A 26,873-nucleotide genomic window follows, 5' to 3' on the forward strand; every position below is an offset into this window, starting at 1 on the left:
TGTGTAGGAATTATTATTTATTTACTGTGTTTTCCAGACAACTGTTGTCTCCCAAAGTGGCTCGCATCACTAAGGTGGCTCTGCCCCCAGGCTTACAAGCCTCAGGTCCTCTGGCTAATAATAATGTTGTTGTTTAGTCGTTTAGTTGTGGGGCTGAGAACGCCAGGGTTGCAGGTTCGATCCCCGCCTGGGAGAACCGCATTTTCCTGCCTTGCAGGGGGTTGGATTAGATGATGCTCAGGGTCGGGTCCAACTCTATGAGTCTATGAACTTGCTGCCAACTGGCTACCTACCAATTTGACAACAGGGGTGGTGGGGCAAACCTTTAATTTGACTGTCAATCTTTGCAGTGTGATGGGGGGGGGGGTGAAATTTGCCAGGTACTCTGCTTGGCTTTCTGGTGGGGGGGGGGAGGATACATGCAGCAGGTTGGTGGGAGGGAGGGGTCGACAAAAGTGGGAGGGGAGAGGAGGGAAGGGGGTGAGGAGGGGAGGGCAGGGGGACAAGAGGGGAGGGCTAGAAGGGGAGGGGAGGGGAAAGAGGGGAGGAGTGGGAAAGGGAGGGGAGGGGTAAAGGAAAGGGGTGAGAAGGGGAGGGGGAGGGGTAAAGGAAGGGGGAGAGGAGGGGAGAGAGAGGGAGGGGGAGAAGAAGGGAGGGGAGAGGGGAGAGGAAGCCAGGGAAGGGGGTGAGAAGGGGAGGGCAGGGGAAAAGAAAGGAGGGGAGGAGGGGAGGGGTAAAGGAAGGGGGTAGGAAGGGGAGGGGAGAAGAAGGGAGGGGAGGGGTAAAGGAAGGGGAGGGGAGGGGTGAGAAGAGGAGGGCAGGAAGGGGTGAGCAGGGGAGGGGAAAAGGAAGGGGGAGAGGAGGGGTGGGGTCTGTCTCCTGGCCAGGCTCCCCCCCTCCTCTGAGCCCTCCCCTTCCCCTCCCGGACCCGCGATCCGCCGAGGTTGCCCGGAACCGGCGTCGGCGGGGCGATGGGGCTGCGCGGCGGGGCGAGGCCGGCGGCTCCGTCCGGGCAGCGGCGTCCTCGGGAGCAGCGGCGTCGGCACTGGCACTGGCGGCGCTGAGCGGGACCGGCGAGCCGAGCGGCGGCTGGAGGTGAGGCGGCGGCGGCGGCGGCGGACCTGTTGGCTGGCAAGCGGGCGCCTCTCTTTTGTCTTCCTTTGGGGGGGGGGGCGGACAAAGGGGGCTGCAAACCGGGGGGGGGGGTCGCCGAAAGCCGCGGCTGCTTCTCTCAGTCCCAATGAGGGCCCCCCCCCGGGGCGCCCCCTAGTCCTGGAGGAGGGAGGGAGGGGTGGCAGGCAGCCCCCCTGCCAGGGGACCCCGCGGGCGCAGCAGAGGGACCCCTTCTGGTCCCCAAGGATGAGGGAGCCAGGTATCCTTTGCCATTTTAAAAAAGGAGGGTGTCTATGCGCATCTCCTGTAAGCCTCGTCTCCCCCCTCCCCTCCTAGGCGCCCCCTGAAGAGATAAAGAGGCTGGGGGGCGCTGGCCAGACTCCTGCGCCCCCCAACCCCTTGCCCCGCTTCGGTTTTCGGAATGGGCAAAGCGAATTGGCTTTTTCGGACAAGGGCGCGCGCGCTTGGTTTGGGGAGAAAGTGAGTCAGGATGGTGCGGAGGGGAGGGAGAATTGTGTCTCTCTTTCTCCCCTCCCCATGTCCCAGTGGACGAAGAGTTGGCTTCCTTCCAATGAGACACCTCTAAGAGCCCCCGGAGCCTGCTTACTCGCGAGTAGGTCCCCTGGAGTTCCCAGGAACCGACACCCCCTCCCTCCTGTTTCTTCTTCTTCTGTTGGTGCTGCCCTTGGTGCTGTTCAGCTTTCTCCAAGAAGCGGTCCAGCAAATTCTGCCTCCCTCGGATCCCCCACAACAACCCAGCGAGGAAGGCTAGCCAAAGAGAGAGAGAGAGTGAATCTGGCCCCCAAGGTCACACAGGGAGCTTCACAGCTACCTAGCACCTTTTTTCTGGGGGTACGCACACCCCTAAACATTTCTGAATCTTACTTTTGGTCCCATTGAGGGGCAGTATTTCAACATGGGTAGGAAAATGAGAGTACCCCAAAACATTTTTTTTAAAAGGAAAAAAGCACTGGTCCTAGGAGAATTTGAATTTGGATCTCAGCCAGACATCTCACCTGGCCTGGCGCCTTCCAGATGTGTTGGACTACAACTCCCATCAGCCTCTCTGTCGGGGACTGGCAGGGAGATCCATTTTCAAATACTTGGGGTGCGGTGGGTGCATTTTTGGGGGGCTGTGATGAGCCACACTACCAGCCGCTCAGAAGTCAGCCCCCCACAGGAGTCAATGGGGCCTATTCCCAAGTTCAGGTGTGTACAGGTTTTTGGGTGACTTCACATCAGGTTTGCAAACCCACAAACCTGCACAAAAAGTTGCTCGCCAGTCAGGATTTTTATTAGCCAGTTTGCTTTAAGTGGGTTTATATTGGTTGCTTGCGGCACGCGCATGGACTTGCAGGCTCAGTGTGGGTAGTGGGGGAGACAGAAGGAGGACCCGATCCCCTTCTTACTTTAAAAAAGCTGATCGTGAGTAGGCCATCTCCGTTCTTCATAGGCGAACAAGGAAGTGGCCATTTAGATGGTTGGCATTTGTAAGGCGGCTTGGATTTCACAAACTGAAATTTGTGCCACAATGAATACATTAATCCAGTCATTCCCAGACTTTTTTTTGGGGGGGCACTGCCCCCTTGATTCCATCAGCTCACCCCTGGTGCCCCCCACCCTAAGGAAAGCATTATTCAGAGTACAGTGGTACCTCGGGTTACATACGCTTCAGGTTACATACGCTTCAGGTTACAGACTCCGCTAACCCAGAAATAGTACCTCGGGCTAAGAACTTTGCTTCAGGATGAGAACAGAAATCATGTGGCAGCAGCAGGAGGCCCCACTAGCTAAAGTGGTGCTTCAGGTTAAGAACAGCTTCAGGTTAAGAATGGACCTCCAGAATGAATTAAGTTCTTAACCCAAGATACCACTGTAGTGGTTTGCAGGACCTACCAAGGAAGACAATAACGCAGCAAAATTCAAAACCACCCCAATTTTATTCAAAAATCCACTTATAGCTATTTAGTTTAGTTCATTCCACACAAAACGGATGAACTTGATCTGGCGATGCCAGCTTTCATTTATTTATTCCATGAAATTTATACACTGCTGGGCTGTATACAAACAACGGTCAGAGTGGTTTACAGAAAGATAAAAGGAACACAATTTTTTTTTAAAAAAAAAAAGTACAACGATACTTTAAAGCATGCAAAAGTCTGAAATGCTAAAACAGACTAAAGTGTCCTTAACTTTCTAAGTAGGCTTCGCTAAACAAGAATGTAGGCATCATGAGGCAGGGAGTTCCAAAGTGCAGGAACCAATGCATTAACGTTTAAGTTGCCACAAGACTCTCTAGTTGCAACAGAGCTACCTAGGGCACTTCTCTGGGAATGGATTCTGGCTATGTTAGCTTGCCTCCCTGCGATTTACGCAGTTCTCTGAAAAGTCTAAATGAGAGAAACATGCATTCTGTGGCATGTTATATATGCAACTGGTTTTGTGCTTAGCTATCTTCCCCAGCTAACATGGTGCCCCACAGAAGGTTTGGACTACAGCCCCCCCCCCAGTGCAGCTGTGCTGGCCGAGGCCCTTGGGAAATGTAGTGCAAAGCGCCTGCTGGTTAGCGACGGCTGGCTTAAAGTGAGGCAGCACGGAGGGTGTCATCCGAGAGCACCTTTTGATTGCAAATCCTCTCTGGGTATCTATGGCCGAGCTGCTTCCTTTCAGCCTGACGGACCTCTCTGGATTGTTGTAAGGATAAAGGTGTGTGTGTGTGTGTGTGTGTGTATAGTATCGTGAGCTCCTTGGAGAAAGGGGTGCAGACGAAAGAGTAAATGACACAATGCTTAGCTGGTATCCCTGCGCACACTTTCTCGGGATCCAGCCCCGTCGGTTCCCAATACAGATTACAGTGGTACCTCAGGTTACATACGCTTCAGGTTACAGACTCCGCCAACCCAGAAATAGTACCTCGGTTAAGAACTTTGCTTCAGGATGAGAACAGAAATCGTGGTCCAGCGGCGCGGCAGCAGCAGGAGGCCCCATTAGCTAAAGTGGTGCTTCAAGTTAAGAACAGTTTCAGGTTAAGTACGGACCTCCGGAACGAATTAAGTACTTAACCCGAGGTACCACTGTACTCCCATGACCGATTTTGCAAACCAAGGGGTCTTCTGGCTGTGTTGAGGCCTTAAAATGTATGGGGTTTTGTTCCCCGCACGTTCCAGTCTTGGGTAAACGTTTTGTTTTCTTGTGACCACCCAAACAGAAGCGTCACCTTTTATTTATTTGGGGTGCTCTTAGGGCATCTGCCTCCCATGTTTTCGGGACTGATACCTTAATAAATTCCAAAATACAGCCAAGGAAGAAATAGCAAATTCCCAGCAACCTCTCAGTGCTTCTCTTCCACCCGATTCGCAAGGAGAGCCTTGCAGATTTCTTGGGTTGGTGTAGGGGATGGGATTACTTTGAGTAAATGGAAGGGTCTTTGCTTCATCTTTGCCCCTGTCTGGCTTCTCCCCACTGCAAGGGGGAAGGTTATGAATGCTCCCTTGCCTGTATCTACTCATGTGTAGCCATAGGTTTTCCTGGTGCATTGCAGTGGTGTTGGACTGGATGACCTTTGGGGGTCCCTTACAATTCTACGATTCTATGAATTGCCTAACCTCAAAATAGGATGTAGCAAAGGCTCTGGGTAGGTTTCTGGTAGCTATTGGCCTCCTGTGGGCTTGTTACACGACTGTCTATCTTAGAATGTAATCCCTCTCGTTACACCAAGGGGAAGTTGAGTCTGCAGCCGTACAGATGTCACTGGACTCCCAGCATCCTTAATCCCCTGCCAGGTATGAGGGGAACTGTAGGCTAGAGAGCCGCACCTTCACTCTCCCTGATTCACCTGTTCAAGGGGTGTTGGAGCAACTATAATGTCTTCAGGGCCTTGGTGAAGTTGGGCTCCCCCACCTCTCCCTTCTGAGTTGAAAAGGATGACCCCCAAAAGGCAGAGTGATCCCCTCCTGATAGTACGGGTCTCATAGCCCCACAGAAAAATGGAAGGATGGCGAGGTGCCTTAGCTCTGAAGGAGAATGGGCATCCGGCGTCAATCCCTGCCATCCCACTCAACGCGGCCGGCCCTATCATTAGACAGAATGAGGCATCTGCCTCTGGCAACAGGTTCACAAGCAACAGGCTGCGCTTTGCACAGAGCAGTCTGTTCCATGGGTCTCTAACCCCAGCTACTGTATGGTGGACAGTGCAGGCAGAGATTCCACCGCCTGCCTAGCTGACTCTCAAAATAAATAAATATGGATTTGTTAACAAAAAGAGAGAGAGCGCAAACAGAACAAAAGGGATGAACATTCAAGAATTTAAACCACAAAGCATCACAACCCGGAAGGACAAAAGTACAAAGGTTCAGCACAGCTCCAAAATGGATAATAAAAGTATTAACTCATATGAATATCCCCTTTGCAAATACAAAAGATATGTGAAAACAGCCCCCTGCAATGCCGGAATGCAGTTCCATCATTCTTGAGAATAAAGGTTCTATATAGTCTCAAATGAGCCAGACATCTGCATATACCATGTGCCGCAATATTTCTATAAGAAAGAAAATCATGGCATATATATAAAAAGGGTCATTTGAGCTCTGCCCTTTTGATACTTCTAATTCATGAGATAATTTTAGTTTGTGAGATGCTGTCTTGGTGGCTACTGTATGTGGGATGGTCCCCTGGACCAGCATCCGCTGACCAGATGCTCTCCAGATGTGTCGGCTAAGAACAGTGGGAACTGTCGTCCAAAACACCTGGAGGGCACCAGGGTAAAGAATCGTGGCTTCGGTGTTTTTTGCCTTCTATATCAAGATGTGCATCGATGCCAGATCTTAAGTGCTGCGCTCTTCCGCGGAGAAAACTGCCCTTCCTAACCACGCATATTTTAAGATCACAGAAGTGACGTTTTGGAAGCAACAGCAAACCTTTTGGGTCCCACACTTAGAACTAAGAGCAGCAGCACTTGAGGAAGAGCAGAACATCAGAGTGTCGTTGTGATGGCCTGGGACTCGGCTCGGACTCGGAGCCAGAGGAGTCTCAGTCTGCACCGGATCCTTTGCCTCAGGCATCACCTGAACCAAGTCTGGGGCCTGATCCTGAAGAGTCCCAGTCTGCACAGGTTCCCCTGCAACAAACACCAGCTGGGCTGAGTCAGGGGCCTGATCCTGCCCTGGCTCCAGATGCGGGGATGACCTCGTTGCCTCCAGCTGGGCCATCACTTACAGCTGCTCCACTACCAGTTGGGTCAGGGGAGGCTGAGGCGGCCTCTGGGTCTAGTAACCCACCGACTTCTCCTGAGCTGCAGAGACTGAGGTCTGAGAGAAGGAGAGACCTGAGTGCTCACAGGAGGAGTGCTCGCCTTCGGGCGAAACAGGGAGGTGAGTCACTGGGGGATCAGGACCGGCTGTTACCCTGACAAAGATAAAAGGCTGTTGGACCCCTCCCCAAGTTGCGGGAGCAATATTGCTGTATGCCAGATCCTGCCTGAGATCCTGTACCTGTCCTTGCCTGGTTTCCTGCCTCGTGTCCTGCCTTGACCCAGTTGGACTGACTCCTAGCAGAACCTTCAGATTCTGGACCAGACCTGGACCGCGTTTCACAGGTTACCCCTGGGCCCAGCACAGTCATCTCAAGACCATCAGGGGCAGATGGCCATCCAACCTCTGCTTTATAAGTTCTTCCTGACGTTGAGCTGGAATCTCCTTTCTTCTGACTTGAAGCCATTGGTCTTCCCCTCTGGAGCAGGAGAAAACAACATCTTCCACGTGACAGCCTTTCAGATATCTGAAGACAGCTCTCATACCACCTCTGTCTCCCTTTGTCCAGGCTAAACATACCCAGCTGTCTCCACCGTTCCTCCTAAGACTTGTCCTAAGTACGTTTCCAAGCACAATTCAAAGTGTTGGTGCTGACCTTTAAAGCCCTAAACGGCCTCGGTCCAGTAGACCTGAAGGAGCGTCTCCACCCCCATCGTTCAGCCCGGACACTGAGGTCCAGCGCCGAGGGCCTTCTGGCGGTTCCCTCCCTGCAAGAAGTGAGGGTGCAAGGAACCAGGCAGAGGGCCTTCTCGGTGGTGGCGCCCACCCTGTGGAACGCCCTCCCATCAGATGTCAAGGAAATAAACAACTATCTGACATTTAGAAGACATTTGAAGGCCCTGTTTAGGGACGTTTTTAATGACTGATGTTTTACTGTATTTTTAATCTTTTGTTGGAAGCCGCCCAGAGTGGCTAGGGAAACCCAGACAGATGGGCGGGGTATTATTATTATTATTATTATTATTATTATTATTATTATTATCATCATCATTATTATTATCCAGACGCTTTATTATCCTTGTTCCCTTCCTGCACCCATTCCAGCTTGTCAATATCCTTCTTCAACTGGGGTGCCCAAAACTGGACAGAGTGTTCCAGGTGGGGTCCAGGCAGGGCAGAATAGAGTGGTGCTATCACTTCCCTTGATCTGGACATGACTTCTTTTCTGGCACCAGGTTAAGATGTTTTATTTACCCAGACATTTTAATCTGTCTCCAATTTGTAATATTATTATTTTCCCCTGCTGCCTTTTATTACGGTTGCTGACGTGAGTGTTTTTGCTGCATTGTTCTTCCTAATTTATTATCTATGTCGGTGTGTATTCCACCCGGGAATCGCTTTTGATGGGCTGAATTCTAGAGAAGGCATCAATGAATATGAAGGGGTGGTGGAACTACTCTGAAGGCCACGCTTGGGCCCCAAGCCAGGCTCCGCTGGGTTGCTTGCAGTGGCACTGGATGGAAAGAGGCTGATGAACAAACTGAGGCTCGTGTTTGGGGCGAAGCATTTGCAGTTCCAGTTCACCACTGATGCCTTTTGAGATCAGAACACAAGCAAACGGCCTCGTCCCAAGCAAAAGCTTATATAAACCACCTCTGTGAATTTTTAAAAGAAGTGCATGAAAATTAAAAAATAGTTTACTCATTCCATTTCACATGCCTTTTGCTTATTGCACAAATCCTGTTGTTTGCACCTTCTATTTCACAAGGAAAGGGACGCGGGTGGCGCTGTGGGTAAAACCTCAGTGCCTAGGACTTGCCAATCGCATGGTCGGCAGTTCGAATCCCCGCAGCGGGGTGAGCTCCTGTCGTTCGGTCCCAGCTCCTGCCCACCTAGCAGTTTGAAAGCACCCCCAAGTGCAAGTAGAGAAATAGGTACCGCTTTATAGCGGGAAGGTAACGGCGTTCCATGTGCTGCGCTGGTGCTGGCTCGCCAGATACCGCTTCGTCACGCTGGCCACGTGACCCTGAAGTGTCTGCGGACAGCGCTGGCTCCCGGCCTCTTAAGCGAGATGAGCACGCAACCCCAGAGTCGAACACGACTGGCCCGTACGGGCAGGGGTACCTATTTCACAAGGAGTTGATTCATGCATTCATTCATGCTTTCTGCATGATGCCCTGGTCTAGACTACCTGTGAAGGGGAAATTTAAAAAAATCAGTGCCTGAAAAGCACAAATAGCTTATGCGTTTGCCCACCTTATTACTTAACAAATAAGCAGAAAAGTCCTGTGGCACCTTAAAGACTTAACACATTTGTCATGGCATGGGCCGGTTCACTCCAGCAGAGATCCTTCCGTGGGCTGGATCATGCCCACGCCTGCGATTTCCGACGTCTGCGTCTGCACAGACGCAATTTCCGGCGTCATGGAAGTGAGTCCGCGCGGCTCCAGTTTAGTGCAGCGTGCGGGGACTCGCTAAGCGGGCAGCTCGGTTTGAGGGTGGCTCGTGGGCCGGTTAAACGCCCCCCGTAGGCTGCTTGTGGCCCGTGGGCCTTAGGTTGCTGACCCCTGGCATAATCTCTGACGGACTTGGAGCCCAACATGACAGGCTTAAGACTTGATGCCTCCATAAACGTGTTGGTCTTTAAAGTGCCAAGGAACTGCAGTCTTCTTCTTGTCGCAAGAGATTAACACCCCTCTGGATTATTATTTTTTAAAACCCATTTGGTAAAACGGCTCTTTTTGAAAGTGCAAAACTGCAGCGGGGGGGGGGGGGCTGCTTGATGACAGGGGAGCCAGCCAATCGGTTCTGAACCACCCTGAGATGTTGTGTGAACCGTTCCTGAGATCTACAGGCACAGGGTGGGATACAAATTTAATAAATAAATAAATTTAATAACAAATAGGTAGCGTACACAGCTGGCTTCTGCTTCAGACTACTAGAACCTTTTGCTTTCTCCAAAGCTCAGACTTTTGGGGGCAGGTACATTCTGTCCTTCCAGGACAGCTTGGCTGAAATATCAGCGCAGAACGGGTGTGATAAGAGGTGCCAGATTTTTCACGCCAACCAGGAGCAGTGCTAGGGGTTTGACATCCCATCCGCCATACCCCTTTCCAGGGCTGTGCCCGTGAAATGCGTCTGGTTCATGCCTGCGATATCTGTGTGTCTGCCACCCTCCCGGCCATTTATTCTGCTGCGTCTGATCTCAAACTGGGCAGCGGACAATCGGCTGCAGCCTCAGATTGGAATCGAGGATAACCAAAGGGAGTTTGTCAAACGTGTCCGCGGAACAAAACACATCCCACCTCAGCTTGCTGGTTGCCTCAATATTGACAACGAGCGTTAGATAACAGGTTTTAAAATAGGGTTGCAATATAAAAAGCAAACAGCCCCACACCTCTTTTGCGGTTGCTGTGTATGGAAATCATTTCCTGTCTGGCCTTATCTTGGTTGCGGCATTTCTTTTTATTTTCCTATCGAGGATTTGCAGGCAGCAATCTCTCTCTCTCCCCCCCCCCCCCGCCTCTCTTAATACTGCCTGTTTGTGTGCTTTTATTCTTTCGCTGAAGGGAGTTAACGTGGGGTTAATTAAGCACAACCAGGAAAAAGCGCAGAGAACATCTGTACTCCTTCCTAGAGACAGCTGAGGCTATAAAAAAACACACCAAGGCTGCTTTCTGGTAGAGACCAGCAAAGCGTGCTAGATAAGGTAGAAAAAGAGGCTTGCCTGCCGCTCCCGCTTTCTGATAGATGAAATAAATTTGTTACCTATTACAGATTTTTAAAAAGCATTGAGGTTAGTAGCCTTTGATAGCCCTCTCCTCCTCCATGAATTTGCCCAGTCATCTTCTAAAGCCATCCAAGTTGCTGGCCATCGCTCCTGTGGCAGGGAGTTCCACAGTCTCCATAGTTCCGCTTAGACTTTCTTTTATCTCTCCTGAATCTCCCAGCATTCAGCTCCGTGCCCACAAGTTCGAGGGAGGAAAGCTTTTCTCTGTCCGCTGGTCCACACACTATGCACTCACTCCCGCACGCTAATATTTACAAGACTTCAGAAAAGTGATGCAAATCTCACACCAAGACGCTACTTGCATTTATAGTTGTGTAAGTGATGCAGTTTTTGCATCTGTGATCTGCATAACAGGCTTGTTCGCGCTGGCCTTGGAGAGAGCCAAGGAGCTATGTATGGACGCTCTTAACCAGGGGTCAGCAAACTTTTTCAGCTGGGGGACGGTCCACTGTTCCTCAGACCTTGTGGTGGGCCGGACTATATTTTGAAAAAATAATAATGAACGAATTCCTGTGCCCCACAAATAACCCAGAGATGCATTTTAAATAAAAGGACACATTCTACTCATGTAAAAACATGCTGATCCCTAGACCGTCCGCAGGCCGGATTGAGAAGGCGATTGGGCCACATCTACTGGGCTGAGGCCATTTAGGGCTTTCAAGGTCAGCACCAACACTTTGAATTGTGCTCAGAAATGTACTGGGAGCCAATGTAGGTCTTTAAAGGACTGGTGTTCTATGGTCTCAGCAGCCACTCCCAGTCACCAGTCTAGCTGCCGCATTCTGGATTAGTTGTAGTTTCCAGCTCACCATCAAAGGTAGCCCCACGTAGAGCGCATGGCAGTAGTCCAAGCAGGAGAAAACCAGCGCATGCACCACTCTGGCGAGACAGTCCGCGGGCTGTCAGTTGCTGCCCCAAGTGCAACTGAGCAGCTCAGTGATTTTCAAGGTGTGTTGGGGGCACATTGCCCGCCTAGCTGTCTCTACTTCTGTTCTCGTATTCTCTCTCCCCACGCATAGGGCCAACCAGCCATGGGTTCCGTGGGGGGCGAGCACTTCAAGGACCTCAGCCCCACGGTGACTCCCGAGGGGAACGTGGTGATGAGCTTCAGCTTTGACAGCTACCAGCTGGAGGAAGAGGAGCTCCAGGCCAAAGGTGGCCAGGCCAAAGGAGTCCTCACCTTCATGGAACCAGGTAAGAGCCCCGGATGTCGTTTCCACGAGGGGTGTCGTGGGTCGTGATCAAACTCCTCACCTTATGCAGTTGGCTTTGCTTCCTCAAGAATGTCCACTTTTGCAGACTCCAGACGCTTTGGACCACACAAGGGGCCCCTGTAGTAGTAGTAATAATAATAATAATAATAATAATAATAATAATAATAATAATATTTATATCCCTCCCATCTGGCTGGGTTTCCCCAGCCACTCTGGGTGTCTCCCAACAGATTATTATTATTATTATTATTATTATTATTAATAATAATACAGTCATACCTTGGGTTGAAGTTGCTTCAGGTTGAGCGTTTTCGGGTTGCACTCGCGCATGCGCAGACAGTCAAAATGACACCACGCGCATGCACAGAAGCGACGAATCACAACCCGCAGGCGTGGGTTGCGTTCGCTTCAGGAGGTGAACGGGGCTCTGGAACGGATCCCGTTTGTATCCAGAGGTACCACTGTAGTGCGATCAAAACTTCTGGAGGGCCATATGGTAACCGCACATGCGCAGTCTGTACAGATGTTGCGCGTGCGTCACCGGGTGGTTTGCCCCACCCCTCAGTGTCCTGCCACAGGTGCCTGAGAGGGTTCCTCTGACACTATAGCAGGGTTGTCCCAAGACTTGTAATGAGAAATTTTCCACCTTTCTATATTTCCCAAAAGGAGACATGGGTCTCCCTTGCCTGGCACAGTAAACGTGGATCAAGACCACTTTGCTCCTCTCAGGCCGGGATGAAGGAAACCACCGTCCCCAGCTCAGCCTTAGAGCCAAGCGCAGGATAGTGGTTTGTTTTCTCCCAGGAAACTGTGACCTGCAGCCCAGATTTGCTCTTGGTTTACTGATGGCGGTTTCTTGGAGCAAAACGAAGCACAAACCTTGGTTTGGTTGTAGAAAACTTAGCCAGGGATTGTGATTTGCTTCTTCTGGGCGATGCTAAACCACATAACTCCGGTACAACGTGACCAACGGATTTTGCGTTTCCTCAGTTTGTTGGACTCTGTTAATCTCTCTGCATATACGCTGGTCTTTCCACGCTCCGTGATATGTGATTTGGAGACGTTGCACAGCAAAGATCTGGTATTTGAGCACCTCCTGAGTATCCGCCGAAAGGTTGCAATTTGCTGAATGGAATTTAATCAGACTGGTATTTATCGTCTTGAGCGTGCATCATCCCCTCAGGCGCTAGATACCCTGCAAGAGCCTGCCGCTTTCGAACATTAATGCCAGCATCTTAAAAATTAAAAGCAGAGAGGGGTGGTTAAATCCCTTTTCCAAGCTGGAATGAGTTTTCTGCTCTGGAACGTCTTCCGTTTTTATCCTCTGGGAGCCCATGAACAGAGATTTATACCCCTGCCTTCTTCATAACGCTCCAATCCTGTGCACGCTTACACAGGAGAAGGCCCAGTGAGCAGAGTAGGCGTTATTTGTGAGCAGGGTTACAATGTTTAGTTGGCTGAATGAATTACCGTATTTTTTGCTCTATAAGACTCACCTTTTCCCTCCTAAAAAGTAAGGGGAAATGTGTGTGCGTCTTATGGAGCGAATGCAGGCTGCGCAGCTATCCCAGAAGCCAGAACAGCAAGAGGGATTGCTGCTTTCACTGAGCAGCGATCCCTCTTGCTGTTCTGGCTTCTGAGAGTCAGAATATTTTTTTTCTTGTTTTCCTCCTCCAAAAACTAGGTGCGTCTTGTGGTCTGGTGCGCCTTATAGGGCGAAAAATATGGTAAATATTTTATTGTGACGGCACCTGCACACTGTACAGTGGTACCTTGGTTTTCGAGCGTCTCGGAAGCTGAACATTTCAGAACCCGAACACCAAAAACCCAGAAGTAATTGCTTCTGTTTTCAAGCGCGCCTTGGAAATTGAAGGTCTTCTGCTGTGTGTTTTTCAATTTTTCCAACTGAACTTGCAGCCAGACCTTTGCACCTCGCTTTTCGAATGTTTCGGAAGTCGAATGCTCTTCCAGAGTGGATTACATTCAAAAACGTAATCCTGCAAAAAAAGATCCCTGCTTGGGCAAGGCTACCCAGATATCCAGAATGCTGGTGTGTTTTATTGTTTATCGCTGGCTTTCAATTTTTGAGTGCGTTGTTTTTACGAATCATTTAATTGACCTATTCTCTTTGTGAACTGCTTTGAGGTTTTCTTCACTATAAATGCCACAAAATAAATAAATGTAGCCTCTTGGTCACCATTTCTCCAAAATAAAAAAAGCTCCAGACGTTGCAACGTTTTCTCATTATCGCTCCATCCTTTTGGGTGCCCTTTTCTGAACCCCTTTTTCCAACTCTTCAACTTCCCTTTGGAGGTGAAGCGACCTTTTCTAGGTCTCCCGCAATCCTGTCCCTCTCATTTTCTCTCCTCTTTCCTGGCTATAGTCTGCGAAGACCCTGAGCCCCAGGATCGCTACCATGGGATTTACTTCGCCATGCTGCTAGCAGGGGTCGGTTTCCTCTTGCCTTACAATAGCTTTATCACAGACGTGGACTATCTCCATCACAAATACCCAGGTACTGTTTCCGCAATATTTCAGAAGAACATTCTGGAAGGTCCAAAAATTCAGGTTTAGGCTGTTTTCCCAGAGCCAGTCATTCCATCCCCAGGCATTCAACACTCCTTCAGATATATTCCCCCTCCCTCCTTTCCTTCTTAAGTATTTTTATTTAATTCTATCCATGCTATCTAAATAACAAAACATGAGACAAACACGTAAAAACTAAACTGAATCGTTCCAGGCTGGAGTGGGATGTTAACATTTACAAAAAGAAGTTGTAAAGCTGCTAAGATCATATATGATGCGAGTTCTTTTGACTACTGGTATCATCGAGACGATGCAGCAACAATATTATTATTTATTCTTGTTTATTCAATTTATACACCGCCCTTTATCAAAAGATCCCAGGCTGGTGTACAACATTAAAAACACAGAACATCAATGTTAAAAACATAATAAGAAACATAGTAAAAAAAAACCCATACTGATAGGCAGCCTAATAATAAAGCAATCATCCCAAGAAATATGCCTGAGGAAGGGGGAAGGGACCCCTCCTCCAGCTGTGTGTTAGTGGGCAGAGACAAAAGGGTTTATGGGATGTAGGATTTCAGTTTCGATGATGTAAGCAAGGAAAATCGATAGTATTATTAGTTTCTATCGTAATATTTATTGTTTCTTTTAAAACTAAATGCCAAAACCCTTGCAGTGATATCAATGTATTGAAGCTGAAATCACCAGGTGCGAAAACACTCAAAACGCCATAGAGATAATTTTAGGAGGTCCAGCTGATGGCTGGAGTTCATAGCTGTCAACTTTTCCCTTTTCTTGCAAGGAATCCTATTCGCAATAAGGGAATTTCCCTTGAAAAAAGGGAAACATTGACAGCTATGACGGAGTCGCTCCCGTCTTGCTTCTGGTTTGAAGGCAGAGCTGGCGGCCAGAGAAAGCAAATCTCGTGCCCCCGGGGCCTGTATCCTGAAAGCTTATTTTGCCCTCCTTGCGGCCTTCCTCTCCTTCTGCAGGGACCTCTATCGTGTTTGATATGAGCCTTACCTACATCTTGGTCGCCTTGGCAGCCGTCATCCTCAACAACGCGCTGGTGGAAATGTTGAGCCTCCACACCAGGATCGCGGTGGGTAAGTCTGGCCATGCAAAGCTCATGATAGGCTCACCGCTAATGCAGCGAACCTCTGTGCATAGCTTTCTTCCGTTTGTCAACATCTTCCTTTAAAAGCGCAGTTCTCGGGAAAGATGCAGGCCACGTTTCGCCAACCTTGAGTGCTCCGAGGGCTCAGCTACATTAGTTAAAAAACAGCATTTTGAATGTGTTATAAACATGCAACACCAGATGGCAAAAAATAAGTGGGCCACAGATAATGAAGAGCCAAAAGCCTTGCCAAAAAAGGAAATGTTTTTCCTGGCACCTAAATAAATGTAACGACGGTCCCAGGCCAGCCTCTCTGGGGAGAGTATATTCTGCAAGCTGAGAGCCACCACCAAAAAGGCCCTGTCCTCATGTTTCCACCCTCCGGACCTTACCCAGGGAACGAAGAAGGGCCTCAGGTGATGGACACAGTGTCTGGGTCAGTTTGTAGGGTTTCAGTGAATGTGGTTGGCTTTCAGCTTGAAGTCAAGTCAAGTAACCTTTATTGGCACTAAATAAGAACATTCAGAATACATTCAGAATAGATAGGCCAGTGTGATCTCGTCGCCACCCCAATGGCACAGTCAATCACCAAAGGGCAGAAGGGGCAAGCAATCCGCCTCATCTCTGTGGGTTTACAGCAAAGGCAGGATCCTGGAGCGTACTTCGGCGACAAAAAAATCAAATAGAGGAATTTAGCTACTGTCTTGGTGAACTCCTGGTCTCTCTCCTGTAATAAGAAGCACATAACCTCCGTCTCTGGTTTCCATGTTGGCGGAGATCATCATACATTTTACATTTAAGGGCCATGTGAGCTGGAGTTTCCACCAGGTGGGCATCACATGAGCAGATCCTATCTCCTTCTGCCATACCTGCAAACCTACCCCAAAGAGGTTAGAAGGATTAGAATTGAACCTAGCCAGCAAAAAGGCCCTTCTTTCTTGCAGATTAAACAAAAATTGTAAATAATTAAGATTAAGTTCCTGCGTTGCAGCTTGAAGCTCCGGGCACTTCCTGCTGAGAAATGATTCCCACCCCCCTTTTCTGTTCCAGGGTACCTGTTTGCCTTGGGCCCCCTCCTCTTTGTCAGCATCTGTGACGTCTGGCTGGACCTCTTCACCCAGGCTCAAGCTTACGCCATCAACCTCATTGCCGTGGGCGTGGTGGCCTTTGGTTGCACAGGTAGGCAGGGGGCGGGCAGGGGGCAGCCAGCCTCACAACGGACACAATAATCATAATTTATTATTTCTACCCTGCCCATCCTGCTGGGTTTCCCCAACCACTCTGGGTGGCTCCCAACAGATTAAAAACAGAATAAAACATCAAACATTAAAAACTTCCCTAAACAGGGGTGCTTTCAGATGTCTTCTAGAAGTCGGATCGTTGTTTATTTCCTTGACATCTGATGGGAGGGCGTTCCACAGGGCAGGCGCCACCACCAAGAAGGCCCTCTGCCTGGTTCCCTGTAACCTCGCTTCTCGCAGGGAGGGAACTGCCAGAAGGCCCTTGGAGCTGGACCTCAGTGTCTGGGCTGAACGGTGGAGACTGTTAGGATCGTCGTCCTCTCATGTAGGATCCTGGTAGAGACACATGCCCGACTGGCATGTTCTCTCCCTCCTGGTCCGTTGTTCAGGAGCTTCAAAAGCTTTCTTCAGCCTGAACATCACAGCAGCTGATACCAAAAGGCATCAGCACACTTACGATCCTGCAGAGTATTAACAGAACTTAGTATGTCAGCATTTTGGCTAATCTACTTTATTTACATATAATACAATTGGAGCATTCTGACTTAGCTCCTTCCTCTTTCTCATCAGACAGCAAAGAGACAGAAAAACAAAGGACAATAGTCCCACTTCACAGAACACAGTAATACCAAAACATCTTGTCTGCATCACTTCCCACTCTGTGGAATGAAAACATATACCGTCATGTGATAGACAACAATCCACGGAGCAAGAATCCTAACTCCTTCTGTTATACTGGACTGAGGCCGTTTCCCCTCCCCTTTAATTGCTTTAGCTGAGATTCCTCCATTTCAGAGGGTTGGACTAGATGACCCTCGGGGTCTCTCCCAATTCTACGATTCCACAATTCTGCCATTTTCCTCCCTGAATTCCTCTACTTCGTGTAGACACAGCCCAGATCAAAGGCAGGACTTAAGTGTCACAAAACGAATCCAGAAAGCCATTTCTGGAATAAGTCTGGATTCAAGCTTGACTTTGCTGGCAGCTTTCTCCAACTCAGTTCCCTCCAGATTTGTGGACTTCTGCTCCCATCAGCCCCAGGCAGCCAAGCCATTTCTGTCCAAAACAGCTGGAAGCCACTAGGCTGGGAAGGCTGACAGAATAGCCATGCTCCTAATCTATGGTTACCAGATGTCCCCGTTTCCCGGGGACAGTCCCCGGATTTGCAAATCTGTCCCCGGACAAATTCCGTCCCTGGAATGTCCCCAGATTTGAAAATCTGTCCCCAGAAAATGTTGCAGTGGCAGCCACAGCAGCCCAGAACCAGCCTGGTAGCGCAGTTGGCTCTGGCTAGCTTCAGGAGCTGCTCGCTGCAATGGCCCCGCCATTTTTCCTTGCCGGAACGCCCCATATGATGTGTTGTGCACAAGACACATCATATGGGGACTTCCGGGAGGCAAACTGGCGGTCGCCACTGCAGCGAGCAGCGAGCAGCTCCTGAAGCCAGCCAGAGCCAACTTCGCTACCAGGCTGGCTCCAGGCTGCTGAGGCTGCCGCTGCTGATGGGGAACCGGGGACGTCCAGCGGTACAGATCTCCTGCCCCCTTCCCCCTTTGTTTTGACTGATTGGGGGAGGCTCGGGAGTTGCGGCCGGCCAGCCGTTGTCCAGTTTTTTAAAAACTCTGCTCATTTATGTTTTACAGTCCCCACTACTAACTCCCTGTTGCTACTCAGCTTCAAAAAAAAAAAAAAAAGTGTCCCTGGATTCATTGAAAAAAATCTGGTAATCATATCCTAATCCTTTCTTCTGTCTGTCTGTCTGTCTCTCTCCTCTTAAGTGCAGCAATCCAGCTTTTATGGCTACACCGGGATGTTACCAAAGCGCTACACCCAGGGGGTGATGACCGGCGAGAGTGAGTATTGTCCAAAATCCAACCCCCCCCCCCATTTGTTTAGTTGTTTTCACTTATTTACCGTATTGGCCCGAATATAGGCCGCACTTTTCTCCCCCCTCCCCACCTAATTCTGACCGTGCAAAGTTAAAATGTGGTTTAAATTCACGACCTTACAAAAATGGGCTTTTACGATATCGCTGCTGAAACAGACATGCAGTAAAACGGAACAGAAAAATGTTTAGTTGCCGATTTGCGAGCTCGAGACTGTTCCTCTGCCATTTGCAGGTGTGGCTGCCTGCGGAATTGTAGCAACTGAATATTGATTTGCAATGTTAGCGATTGTAGAGCAACTTTTGCAGGCTTGCAAGATCAAAGGCTTAAATTAGCTCAGAGTTACAATTCTACCAACTGCAGGGATTCTCGGCCTGTAACCCAATTTTAAGGGAGCAGCTTGTATTCGGGTACTGTCTCTCCACCCCCTTGAATTTTAAAGGTGCGGCTTATTTGCGGGTGCGGCTTATATCCAGGCCAATATGGTATATAAGAAGCAAGAATCAATATTCAACAATCCATCTGTCAGGGACTGTTTATCTGTGTTTCCTGCATCGCAAGGGGGTTGGAATAGATGACCGTTGGAGGTGACAAGCAATCATTTAAAGTACTTATTTCAATAGTGTGAGTTAATGTAAATACATGGCCACTCCAGGAGAGAAATAGCCAACAGAGTCCCCTCCAGGTGCCCACCATCCCTCATCATGGGATCTGTTCAGCCACTGTAAAATCAGGATGCTGGACTAGATCAGCCATTGGCCCCACCCAGGAGCCTCTCCTTATGATCTTATATCAGCTGTGCTGCCGTCACCAGGTGAGGAAGGAGATTTGAAGTCCTGCTTCTTCAGGGCCAGCTATGTGTCTGGATATCGAGACCTCCTGATGATGCTTTTCTTAAACCAGCGGTTCTCAACCTGTGGGTCCCCAGATGTTGTTGGACTACAACTCCCATCACCCCTAGCTAGCAAGGCCAGAGCTCAGGGATGATGGGAGTTGTAGCCCAACAACATCTGGGGACCCACCGGTTGAGAACCGCTGTCTTAAAACGATTGTGCAGGGAGGACTGGTAAACAGCCCAGGTGTGTGTGTGTGTGTGCAGGTGAAATCCTTCCCTGATCAAAATCACTCTTCCTCGCTCCCCACAATCCTAATAATAATAATAATAATAATAATAATACTTTATTTATATGCCACCCATTCAACTGGGTTTCCCCAGCCACTCTGGGCGGCTCCCAACGACGACAACAAAAAGTAAAAACACAATACAATTTTGCGCCCTAAAAACTTCCCTGCTTTTTGTGTGGGGCAAATGCCTTCCCCCAGGGAGGAACTAGAATGGTAAGAGCTCTTTTTACCATGAACAATGAGTTACTAGAGGAGAAGGAATTAGCACTTCTGTAGGTACGTGACTGTAGATTCCTAGATTTCTCTTGTACAGAGAACCTCCTGCTGGAGCTGCCATTGATTTCCGTGGGCAGTAAACGCTCCTCAGTAGTGCAGTATTAATCTGACTAATAATGAGCTTGAGCTGGAAGATTAATCAACTGAAACTCCGGAGAAGAGGGGAAGGTTGTTAGATTTCTGCAGCAGGCTGCTAGGAAACCTGCCATTTCTCTGTCTCGCAAGGGAGGGAGGTCGTCTTACGTGGCTGGTGCATGAGAGTGTCACAGCCCTGCGACAGAAGAGTCAACCTCCGAGCCCAGCTGACCCAAATTTTGGCCCCAAGGAAATCTAGATTCTGGGGCTGCGGTTAAATAAGGCAAACCAAGCAGATTGGGAAGAGGACGTTCCTGGCTTCGAGGCATTTTGTAATTTGTAAATGGAATAAAATAAATGGCTACTGGTCTGTTTCCAGGCACAATTCAAAATGCTGGCTGTGCTCTGCACTGCTTATGTCCAGGCTATCAGAAAGACCAGGATTTCCCAAACTTGTCCCCCCAGCTGTTTTTGGACTACAACTCCCATCATTCCTAGCTAGCACGACCAGTGGTCATGGATGATGGGAATTGTAGCCCTAAATCAACTGGAGACCCAAGTTTGAGAAACCCTGAGAAGGACTACCTTCATGCACTGAGATCTTCAGGGGAGGCCCCTCTTTCGCACCCGCCACCCTCAGAGGACCACTTGGTGGGGTGGCGGGAGAGGGCCTCCTCGGTGGTGGCTCCTCCCAGGCAACTTTGGAATTCCCTGCCTAGGGAAGCCAAACTGGGTCTTGCCATCCTTCTGCCAGCAGGTGAAGACCATATTGTTCCAACTGGCTTTGGGGAACTGACTGCTTTCATGAAAGCCCTGGTGCTGCGCTATTTTAATAGATCAATTCAGACACTGAGAGATTGTATTAATGTTTAATTATGATTGCGGATCTGGTCCCCCCCCCATGTTTTTGGCTGTTTTTGTCTTATCTTTGAGCTGCTTTGAGTCCCTGCCAGGGGAAAAGGTGGGGTATTATTATTATTAAAGGTAAGGATGCTAGTAAAGGTAAAGGGACCCCTGACCATTAGGTCCAGTCGCGGACCACTCTGGGGTTGCGGCGCTCATCTTACTTTATTGGCTGAGGGAGCCGGCGTACAGCTTCCAGGTCATGTGGCCAGCATGACTAAGCCGCTTCTGGCAAACCAGAGCAGCGCATGGAAACGCCGTTTACCTTTCCACCGGAGCGGGACCTATTTATCTACTTGCACTTTGACGTGCTTTCAAACTGCTAGGTTGGCAGGAGCAGAGACCGACAACGGGAGCTCACTCCGTCACGGGGATTCGAACTGCCGACCTTCTGATCAGCAAGTCCTAGGCTCAGTGGTTTAGACCACAGAGCCACCCGCGCCCCAAGGATGTTGGTACAGAGGCCAAATACAAGTGTTTTTGCACATGCGTGTAATAATAATAATAATAATAATAATAATAATAATAATAATAATAATATCATCATCTTTGGAACGTAACCCCTGTGCAAGATGCGACCATACTGAAGTCTTAAAGTCGGAGGTTTCTGGAGCACAGATGAGGCTCAGGGTTGCACCTGACTTGCCAGGGTCCCCTGGCTGTATTCCCTACCTCCTTCCCCCTTCTTCCTAGAACTGTGTGTGGGAATGTTAAAGATAGTACAAAAGGATATATTGAATAAGTATTATCCTTCCTTCACTCACGCTAGTAAGTGATGTAGCAGAGCAGATTCCCCTCAATATAGCTGGAAGCTAGTGTGCAGACTTGTTTGAATCTCTTAGTTAAGATTATTTCTCAGTGTCCCCTTTAATCCCACTTAAAAGAATAAGGACACGAGAGTCTTTCAGAGTACAGTAGAACCTTGTGTATGTACCGTCCTCCTTGCGAACGCTGCGGGTTACGAGCTCCGCTAACCCGGAAGTAGATGCTCCTGGTTGCAAACTTTGCCCTGGGATGCGAGCAGAAGTCGCGCACCAGTGCCAGCAGCGGGAGGCACCATTAGCGAAAGCGTGCCTCGTGTTATGAGCAGTTTCAGGTTAAGAATGGACCTCCAGAACGGATTAAGTTTGTAACCGGAGGCACCAATGTAAAGTCACAAAAAGCTTACTCACATTTCAGTTCACGATTTGCTCCCTGAAAGGCAGAATTTACAGTGGTACCTCGGGTTAAGAGCTTAATTCGTTCTGAAGGTCCGTTCTTAGCCTGAAACTGTTCTTAACCTGAAGTACCACTTTAGCTAATGGGGCCTCTCGCTGCTGCGCAATTTCTGTTCTCATCCTGAGGCAAAGTTCTTAACCCGTGGTACTATTTCTGGGTTAGCAGAGTCTGTAAAAAAAAAGCATATGTAACCTGAGGTACCACTGTGCTTGGTAGTTACACAAAGAAACTGTGGTTGATCTCATATGGAGGCTGAACTCAGGTGCTGCTGGCTGAGAGCCAGCAGACAGCAAAATTATGTTGAAATAACAAAATGGCTGCAGGAGAGCAGCATGGCAGCAAAAGACAGAGCAAGACAATAGAAAGATAAAACAGACTGAGAAGCTGGCTGCATAACTTGGCTCTTTATGGAGTCAGCCAGATCCATGCTCATCTCCCAGGTCACATGCAGGGGGGAGATGCTCCAGGAAGTTATCCTGACTGGATGTCCCCCTGCCTGTGCCCACGCTAGGGAAATAAGACATGTTGCATTTGACTGCACCAGCGGATTACGTCCCACACTGTGGAGTTGGAAGGGATCCTGAGGATCATCTAGTCCAACCCCCTCCTTTGCAGTAATCGGGGTCTGGGTGTCATTCGCTTGTTTCTGTTTTTATTTTCATTGTGTACAGTGGGCCCTCTGGATATGAATTTAATTTGTTCCAGGTGTCGGTGCGCACCCTGAAAAATCTGTATCCAGAGGCGTTACTTCTGCGCACGTGCGAGCGGCGAAACCCAGAAAAATACTTCCGGGTTTGCCGCTTTTGCAACCCGAAGTTGCGAAACGTAGCCCGAGGGTCTACTGTACAGTCATACCGCATGTTATGTTTGCTTCAGGTTGCGTGTTTTCAGGTTGCGTCCTGCGGCGACCCGGAAGTACTGGAAAGGGTTACTTCTGGGTTTCACCGCTCGCGCATGCGCAGATGCGAAAAATGACATCACATGCATGCGCAGAAGCAGCAAATCGCGACCCACACATGGGTAGACATGGGTTGCGTTCTTTTCAGGTTGCGAACGGGCCTCCGGAACAGATCCTGTTCACAACCAGAGGTACCACTGTATTTGTGTTTTTATATTGCAATTGTATCCTGTGAGACCTGAGGGAATAGGGCGGTATATAAATTTAGTAACAATAATCATAATCATAACCTCCCGCTTTCCTGCTCTGGCTTCCTCAGGCACCGCCGGGGTCATCATTTCGCTGAGCCGCATCTTCACCAAACTCCTCCTGTCGGACGAGAAGGAGAACACCATCATCTTCTTCTTCATCTCCATCACCCTCGAGCTCCTCTGCTTCATCCTCCACCTCCTGGTGAAGCGGACGCACTTTGTGAAGTACTACACGGCCCGCTCTCGGGACAGGGGGGCCCCCGAGTGCAGGGGGGCCGGGGGCCACGGCTCCGGGTACAGGGTCCACCACGACGTCACGGCCGAAGACATCCGATTTGTAAGTGGCCCCTTCCCCGTGCAAGTGAGCCCACGAGTTGGGCAGGGAGTGTCAGGCTGGAACCACTTTTTCTCTATTGCATTTGAAAATTCGGATCATTGCTGTTTTTAATTTAAAAACAGCCGTGTCTTGAGCATATAATTTAAATAGACAGCGCCTATATGATATCGAGCAACAGAATAATCTGACCACAATAAGGAAATTTTGTCCATGGTATGATTATTTTCCACCTAGTCATTTCTACGTCTCTCTCTCTGTGACTATTGAATTAAAGACCTTGGTAAGAGCTTCTTGCCTTTCCGCTACTGGCAGACTGCCATGACGGAGGGGGGTCAGATTCCCTGAAGGACAACAGGTGCTGAGGCTGGTTCTTTCCTCCCCTTTTGCTCTCTCAGGAGAACCGGCCGGGCGGGCAAGAGGCCTCCCCCCCAGAAGCCTTTGGGCAGGAGGGGGAGCTGGCTGACGGTGGAGGCACCTATGTGAGATTTGACGTCCCTCGGGCCAAATTCCAGAGGAGCTGGCCAAGCTTCAGAGGTAAGGGAAAGGGGAACCTCCCAGGGGCGTCGCAAGGGGTGCGTGGGGGGTGCGGTCCGCCCCGGGTGTCAGGCCTGGGGGGGGAGTAAATTTCCCTGGGCAGATCGACGTGGAGGCGCTCACACTCCTGGTGGGCAGATTTCTGCAATTGGCACGGCCGTTGGCGCGAAAATGCGCCCGCTGATCACGCAAATACGCCCAGAGATTAGTCTGGCACGCCCCACCCCCCAGTGGACAGCATTCACCCCCCCCCACTGGGAGGCGCTTGCATCCCCATTGGGCAGTTTTATGCGATCGGCGGTCAGATTTTCGTGCTTGGCTAGCGGCGCTGGGTAACCTTTGGGCAACCTTCCGGAAAAAAAGCTCAACCGAAAATAGCTCAACAACTCTGGGCAACGTTCCCAAAAATTGCAATGGTGGCGGGGTGACCAAAAGAAATTGCACCAGGTACCACCTGACCTTGCTATGCCTCTGATCCCTCCTGGGGAGATAGGTGCCCAAGAATTTTGTGGGTTCAGCCGCTGCCTGGCCTTTCCCCATGATGTTGTTCCCTGCTGTGGAAACCCTTCTCTGCCCCTTTGCAAAAAGGGTGCAAACTCCCCAGTGCCAGTTACACCGCGACCCCCACCTCCTTTGCCGCCCCTCCTTTGCAGACATGATGCTCCACCGATACATCGTCTCAAGAGTCATCTGGGCGTACATGCTCTCCATCGCCATGACGTACTTCATCACGCTGTGCCTCTTTCCCGGACTGGAGTCGGAAATCCGGAATTGCACCCTCGGGGAGTGGCTTCCCATTCTCATCATGGCCATCTTCAACCTCTCAGACTTTGTGGGCAAGGTAGGAGCTGGCTGCCCCCGCCCCCCATCCGAAGTAGGTGCCCAGCGCCCCACTGAGAAGAGGGATTTTGAGTTAATTTATTTCAGACATAGGCAAACTCTGGCCCGCCAGATGTTTAGGACTACAGTTCCCATCATCCTTGACCACTGGTCCTGTTAGCTAGGGATGATGGGAGTTGTAGTCCCAAACATCTGGAGGGCTGAGTTTGCCTATGCCTGATTTATTTACTCCATTCACGCGCCACCTTTTTCTCCAAGTAAAAACATAATAGAAAAAAAACCCAATTTAAAATACAGGTTAAAATGCAATTTAAAATGCAGCCTCATTTTTAAAGTAGCCCATAGATCAAAATTGTAAGGGGAGGGAAACATACGGGTCAGACTGAGTCCAAACCAAAGGCCAGGCAGAACAGCTCTGTCTTGCAGGCCCTGTGGAAAGATGTCAAGTCCCGCAGGGCCCTGGTCTCTTGGGACAGAACGTTCCACTAGTCGAGGCCAGTACTGAGAAGGCCCTGGCCCTAGTTGAGACCAATCTAACCACATTGCGGTTTGGGACCTCCAAAATATTGTCATTTGTGGACCCTAAGGTCCTCTGCGGGGCAGACCAGGAGAGGCAGTCCCTTAGGTATGAGGGTCCTAGGTCGTATAGGGCTTTAAAGTTCAAAACCAGCACCTTGAACCTGACCCTGTACTCCACCGGGAGCCAGTGCAGTTGGTAAAGCTCTGGATGAATGTGATCCCACGGCGAGGACCCCGTGTGGAGTCTTGCTGCAGCATTCTGCACCTGCTGGAGTTTCTGGGTCAGCTTCAAAGGCAGCCCCGCGTAGAGCGAGTTACAATAATCTGTCGAATGGTCTCTTTAAATTTGAAGGTTCATTATTGTTTCACAAGATGTGTATATCTTTAACGCCCAGAGCAAATAACATGACCTGGTTTTACAGCTGTGAAGCAGTATAGCAGGTGCCGTTAAGATGTGGTAATTAAGCTGTTGGGTATGGGATATAAAGAGCAGCATGTAGCTCTCTCAGTACCCTGGTGGACGGGTCATGCTTATGGATATATTGTAATTTAGTGCAAAAGGAGTTTTTGTTATTAAAACCTAGCAAAAGTTATTTTGCGTTTCTTGAATGTGTGGTCTCCTCAGCACGCCTTCTGCGGCGCAACTAATCTGCAAATAGCCAACATAATCGAGCCTGGAGGTGACCGTCGTGTGGATCACTGTGGCCAGATCGGGGCGAGAAAGGTAAGGGACCAACTGCTTAACACAGCGCCTTCCTCTTTGCCCTTCCAGATCCTGGCGGCCTTGCCTTACGACTGGAGGGGCACACACCTCCTCATCTATTCCTGTATGAGGGTCATCTTCATCCCGCTCTTCATCATGTGCGTCTACCCCAATGGGAAGCCCACCTTCAGCCACCCAGCCTGGCCTTGCATCTTCTCCCTCCTGATGGGCATCACCAACGGCTACTTTGGCAGCGTGCCCATGATCCTGGCGGCGGGCAAAGTGAGCCCCGAGCAGCGGGAGCTGGCAGGTAAGCGGGCAGGTGGGGAGCCGGCTGCCCTGCCCTGCAGGGGGGTTGCCATGGAGGAAGGGGCTGGCAGAGTATTCACAAAGGGAAGATTCACACCTGGGTCCCATTGCACCGAGAGAGGGCTCGTAGGTGGCAGGGATCGCCAAGGGGCGAGGGTTCATCCATTTCGGCTGTTACTCGACGGCATTTGCTTCCAGGTCACTCCAGAGCCATTTTTTCATTAGAGAACAACGCCAATTCCCGGGAAGTTCTTACAGAAATCAAGTGCTTTTAGAAGACATCTGAAGGCAGCCCTGTAAAGGGGCATTTTTAATGTTTGATGTTTCCCTGTCTTCTTCCACTTGCTTCCGGGTTTGCGGCGTTTGAGAACCAAGGTTGTTGTTGTTTAGTCGTTTAGTCGTGTCCGACTCTTCGTGACCCACTGGACCACAGCACACCAGGCACTCCTGTCTTCCACTGCCTCCCGCAGTTTGGTCAAACTCATGCTGGTCTCTTCGAGAACACTGTCCCACCATCTTGTCCTCTGTCGTTCCCTTCTCCTTGTGCCCTCCATCTTTCCCAACATCAGGGTCTTTTCCAGGGAGTCTTCTCTTCTCATGAGGTGGCCAAAGTATTGGAGCCTCAGCCTCAGGATCTGTCCTTCCAGTGAGCACTCAGGGCTGATTTCCTTCAGAATGGAGAGGTTTGATCTTCTTGCAGTCCATGGGACTCTCAAGAGTCTCCTCCAGCACCAGAATTCAAAAGC

At 49.8% G+C, this 26,873-nt stretch overlaps 1 protein-coding gene across 1 annotated transcript in view; it reads left to right on the forward strand.

The window, feature by feature from the left end:
• The first annotated feature begins 937 nt into the window (after nucleotides 1-937).
• The window catches only part of SLC29A4 (solute carrier family 29 member 4), a 29,006-nt gene continuing 3,070 nt past the window's right edge, over nucleotides 938-26,873 (forward strand). Inside the window, exons 1-10 of the mRNA XM_083413580.1 lie at nucleotides 938-1,095; nucleotides 11,172-11,346; nucleotides 13,750-13,881; nucleotides 14,888-15,001; nucleotides 16,063-16,191; nucleotides 18,032-18,106; nucleotides 22,954-23,222; nucleotides 23,618-23,756; nucleotides 24,410-24,597; nucleotides 25,888-26,128. Coding sequence (XP_083269706.1) covers nucleotides 11,184-11,346; nucleotides 13,750-13,881; nucleotides 14,888-15,001; nucleotides 16,063-16,191; nucleotides 18,032-18,106; nucleotides 22,954-23,222; nucleotides 23,618-23,756; nucleotides 24,410-24,597; nucleotides 25,888-26,128 — 1,450 coding nt within the window. The 5' untranslated portion in view covers nucleotides 938-1,095; nucleotides 11,172-11,183. The remainder of the gene's footprint in view (nucleotides 1,096-11,171; nucleotides 11,347-13,749; nucleotides 13,882-14,887; nucleotides 15,002-16,062; nucleotides 16,192-18,031; nucleotides 18,107-22,953; nucleotides 23,223-23,617; nucleotides 23,757-24,409; nucleotides 24,598-25,887; nucleotides 26,129-26,873) is intronic.

This window comes from Podarcis tiliguerta, assembly GCF_965153285.1.
Source record: "Podarcis tiliguerta genome assembly, chromosome: 14".
Lineage (NCBI taxonomy): Eukaryota > Metazoa > Chordata > Lepidosauria > Squamata > Lacertidae > Podarcis > Podarcis tiliguerta.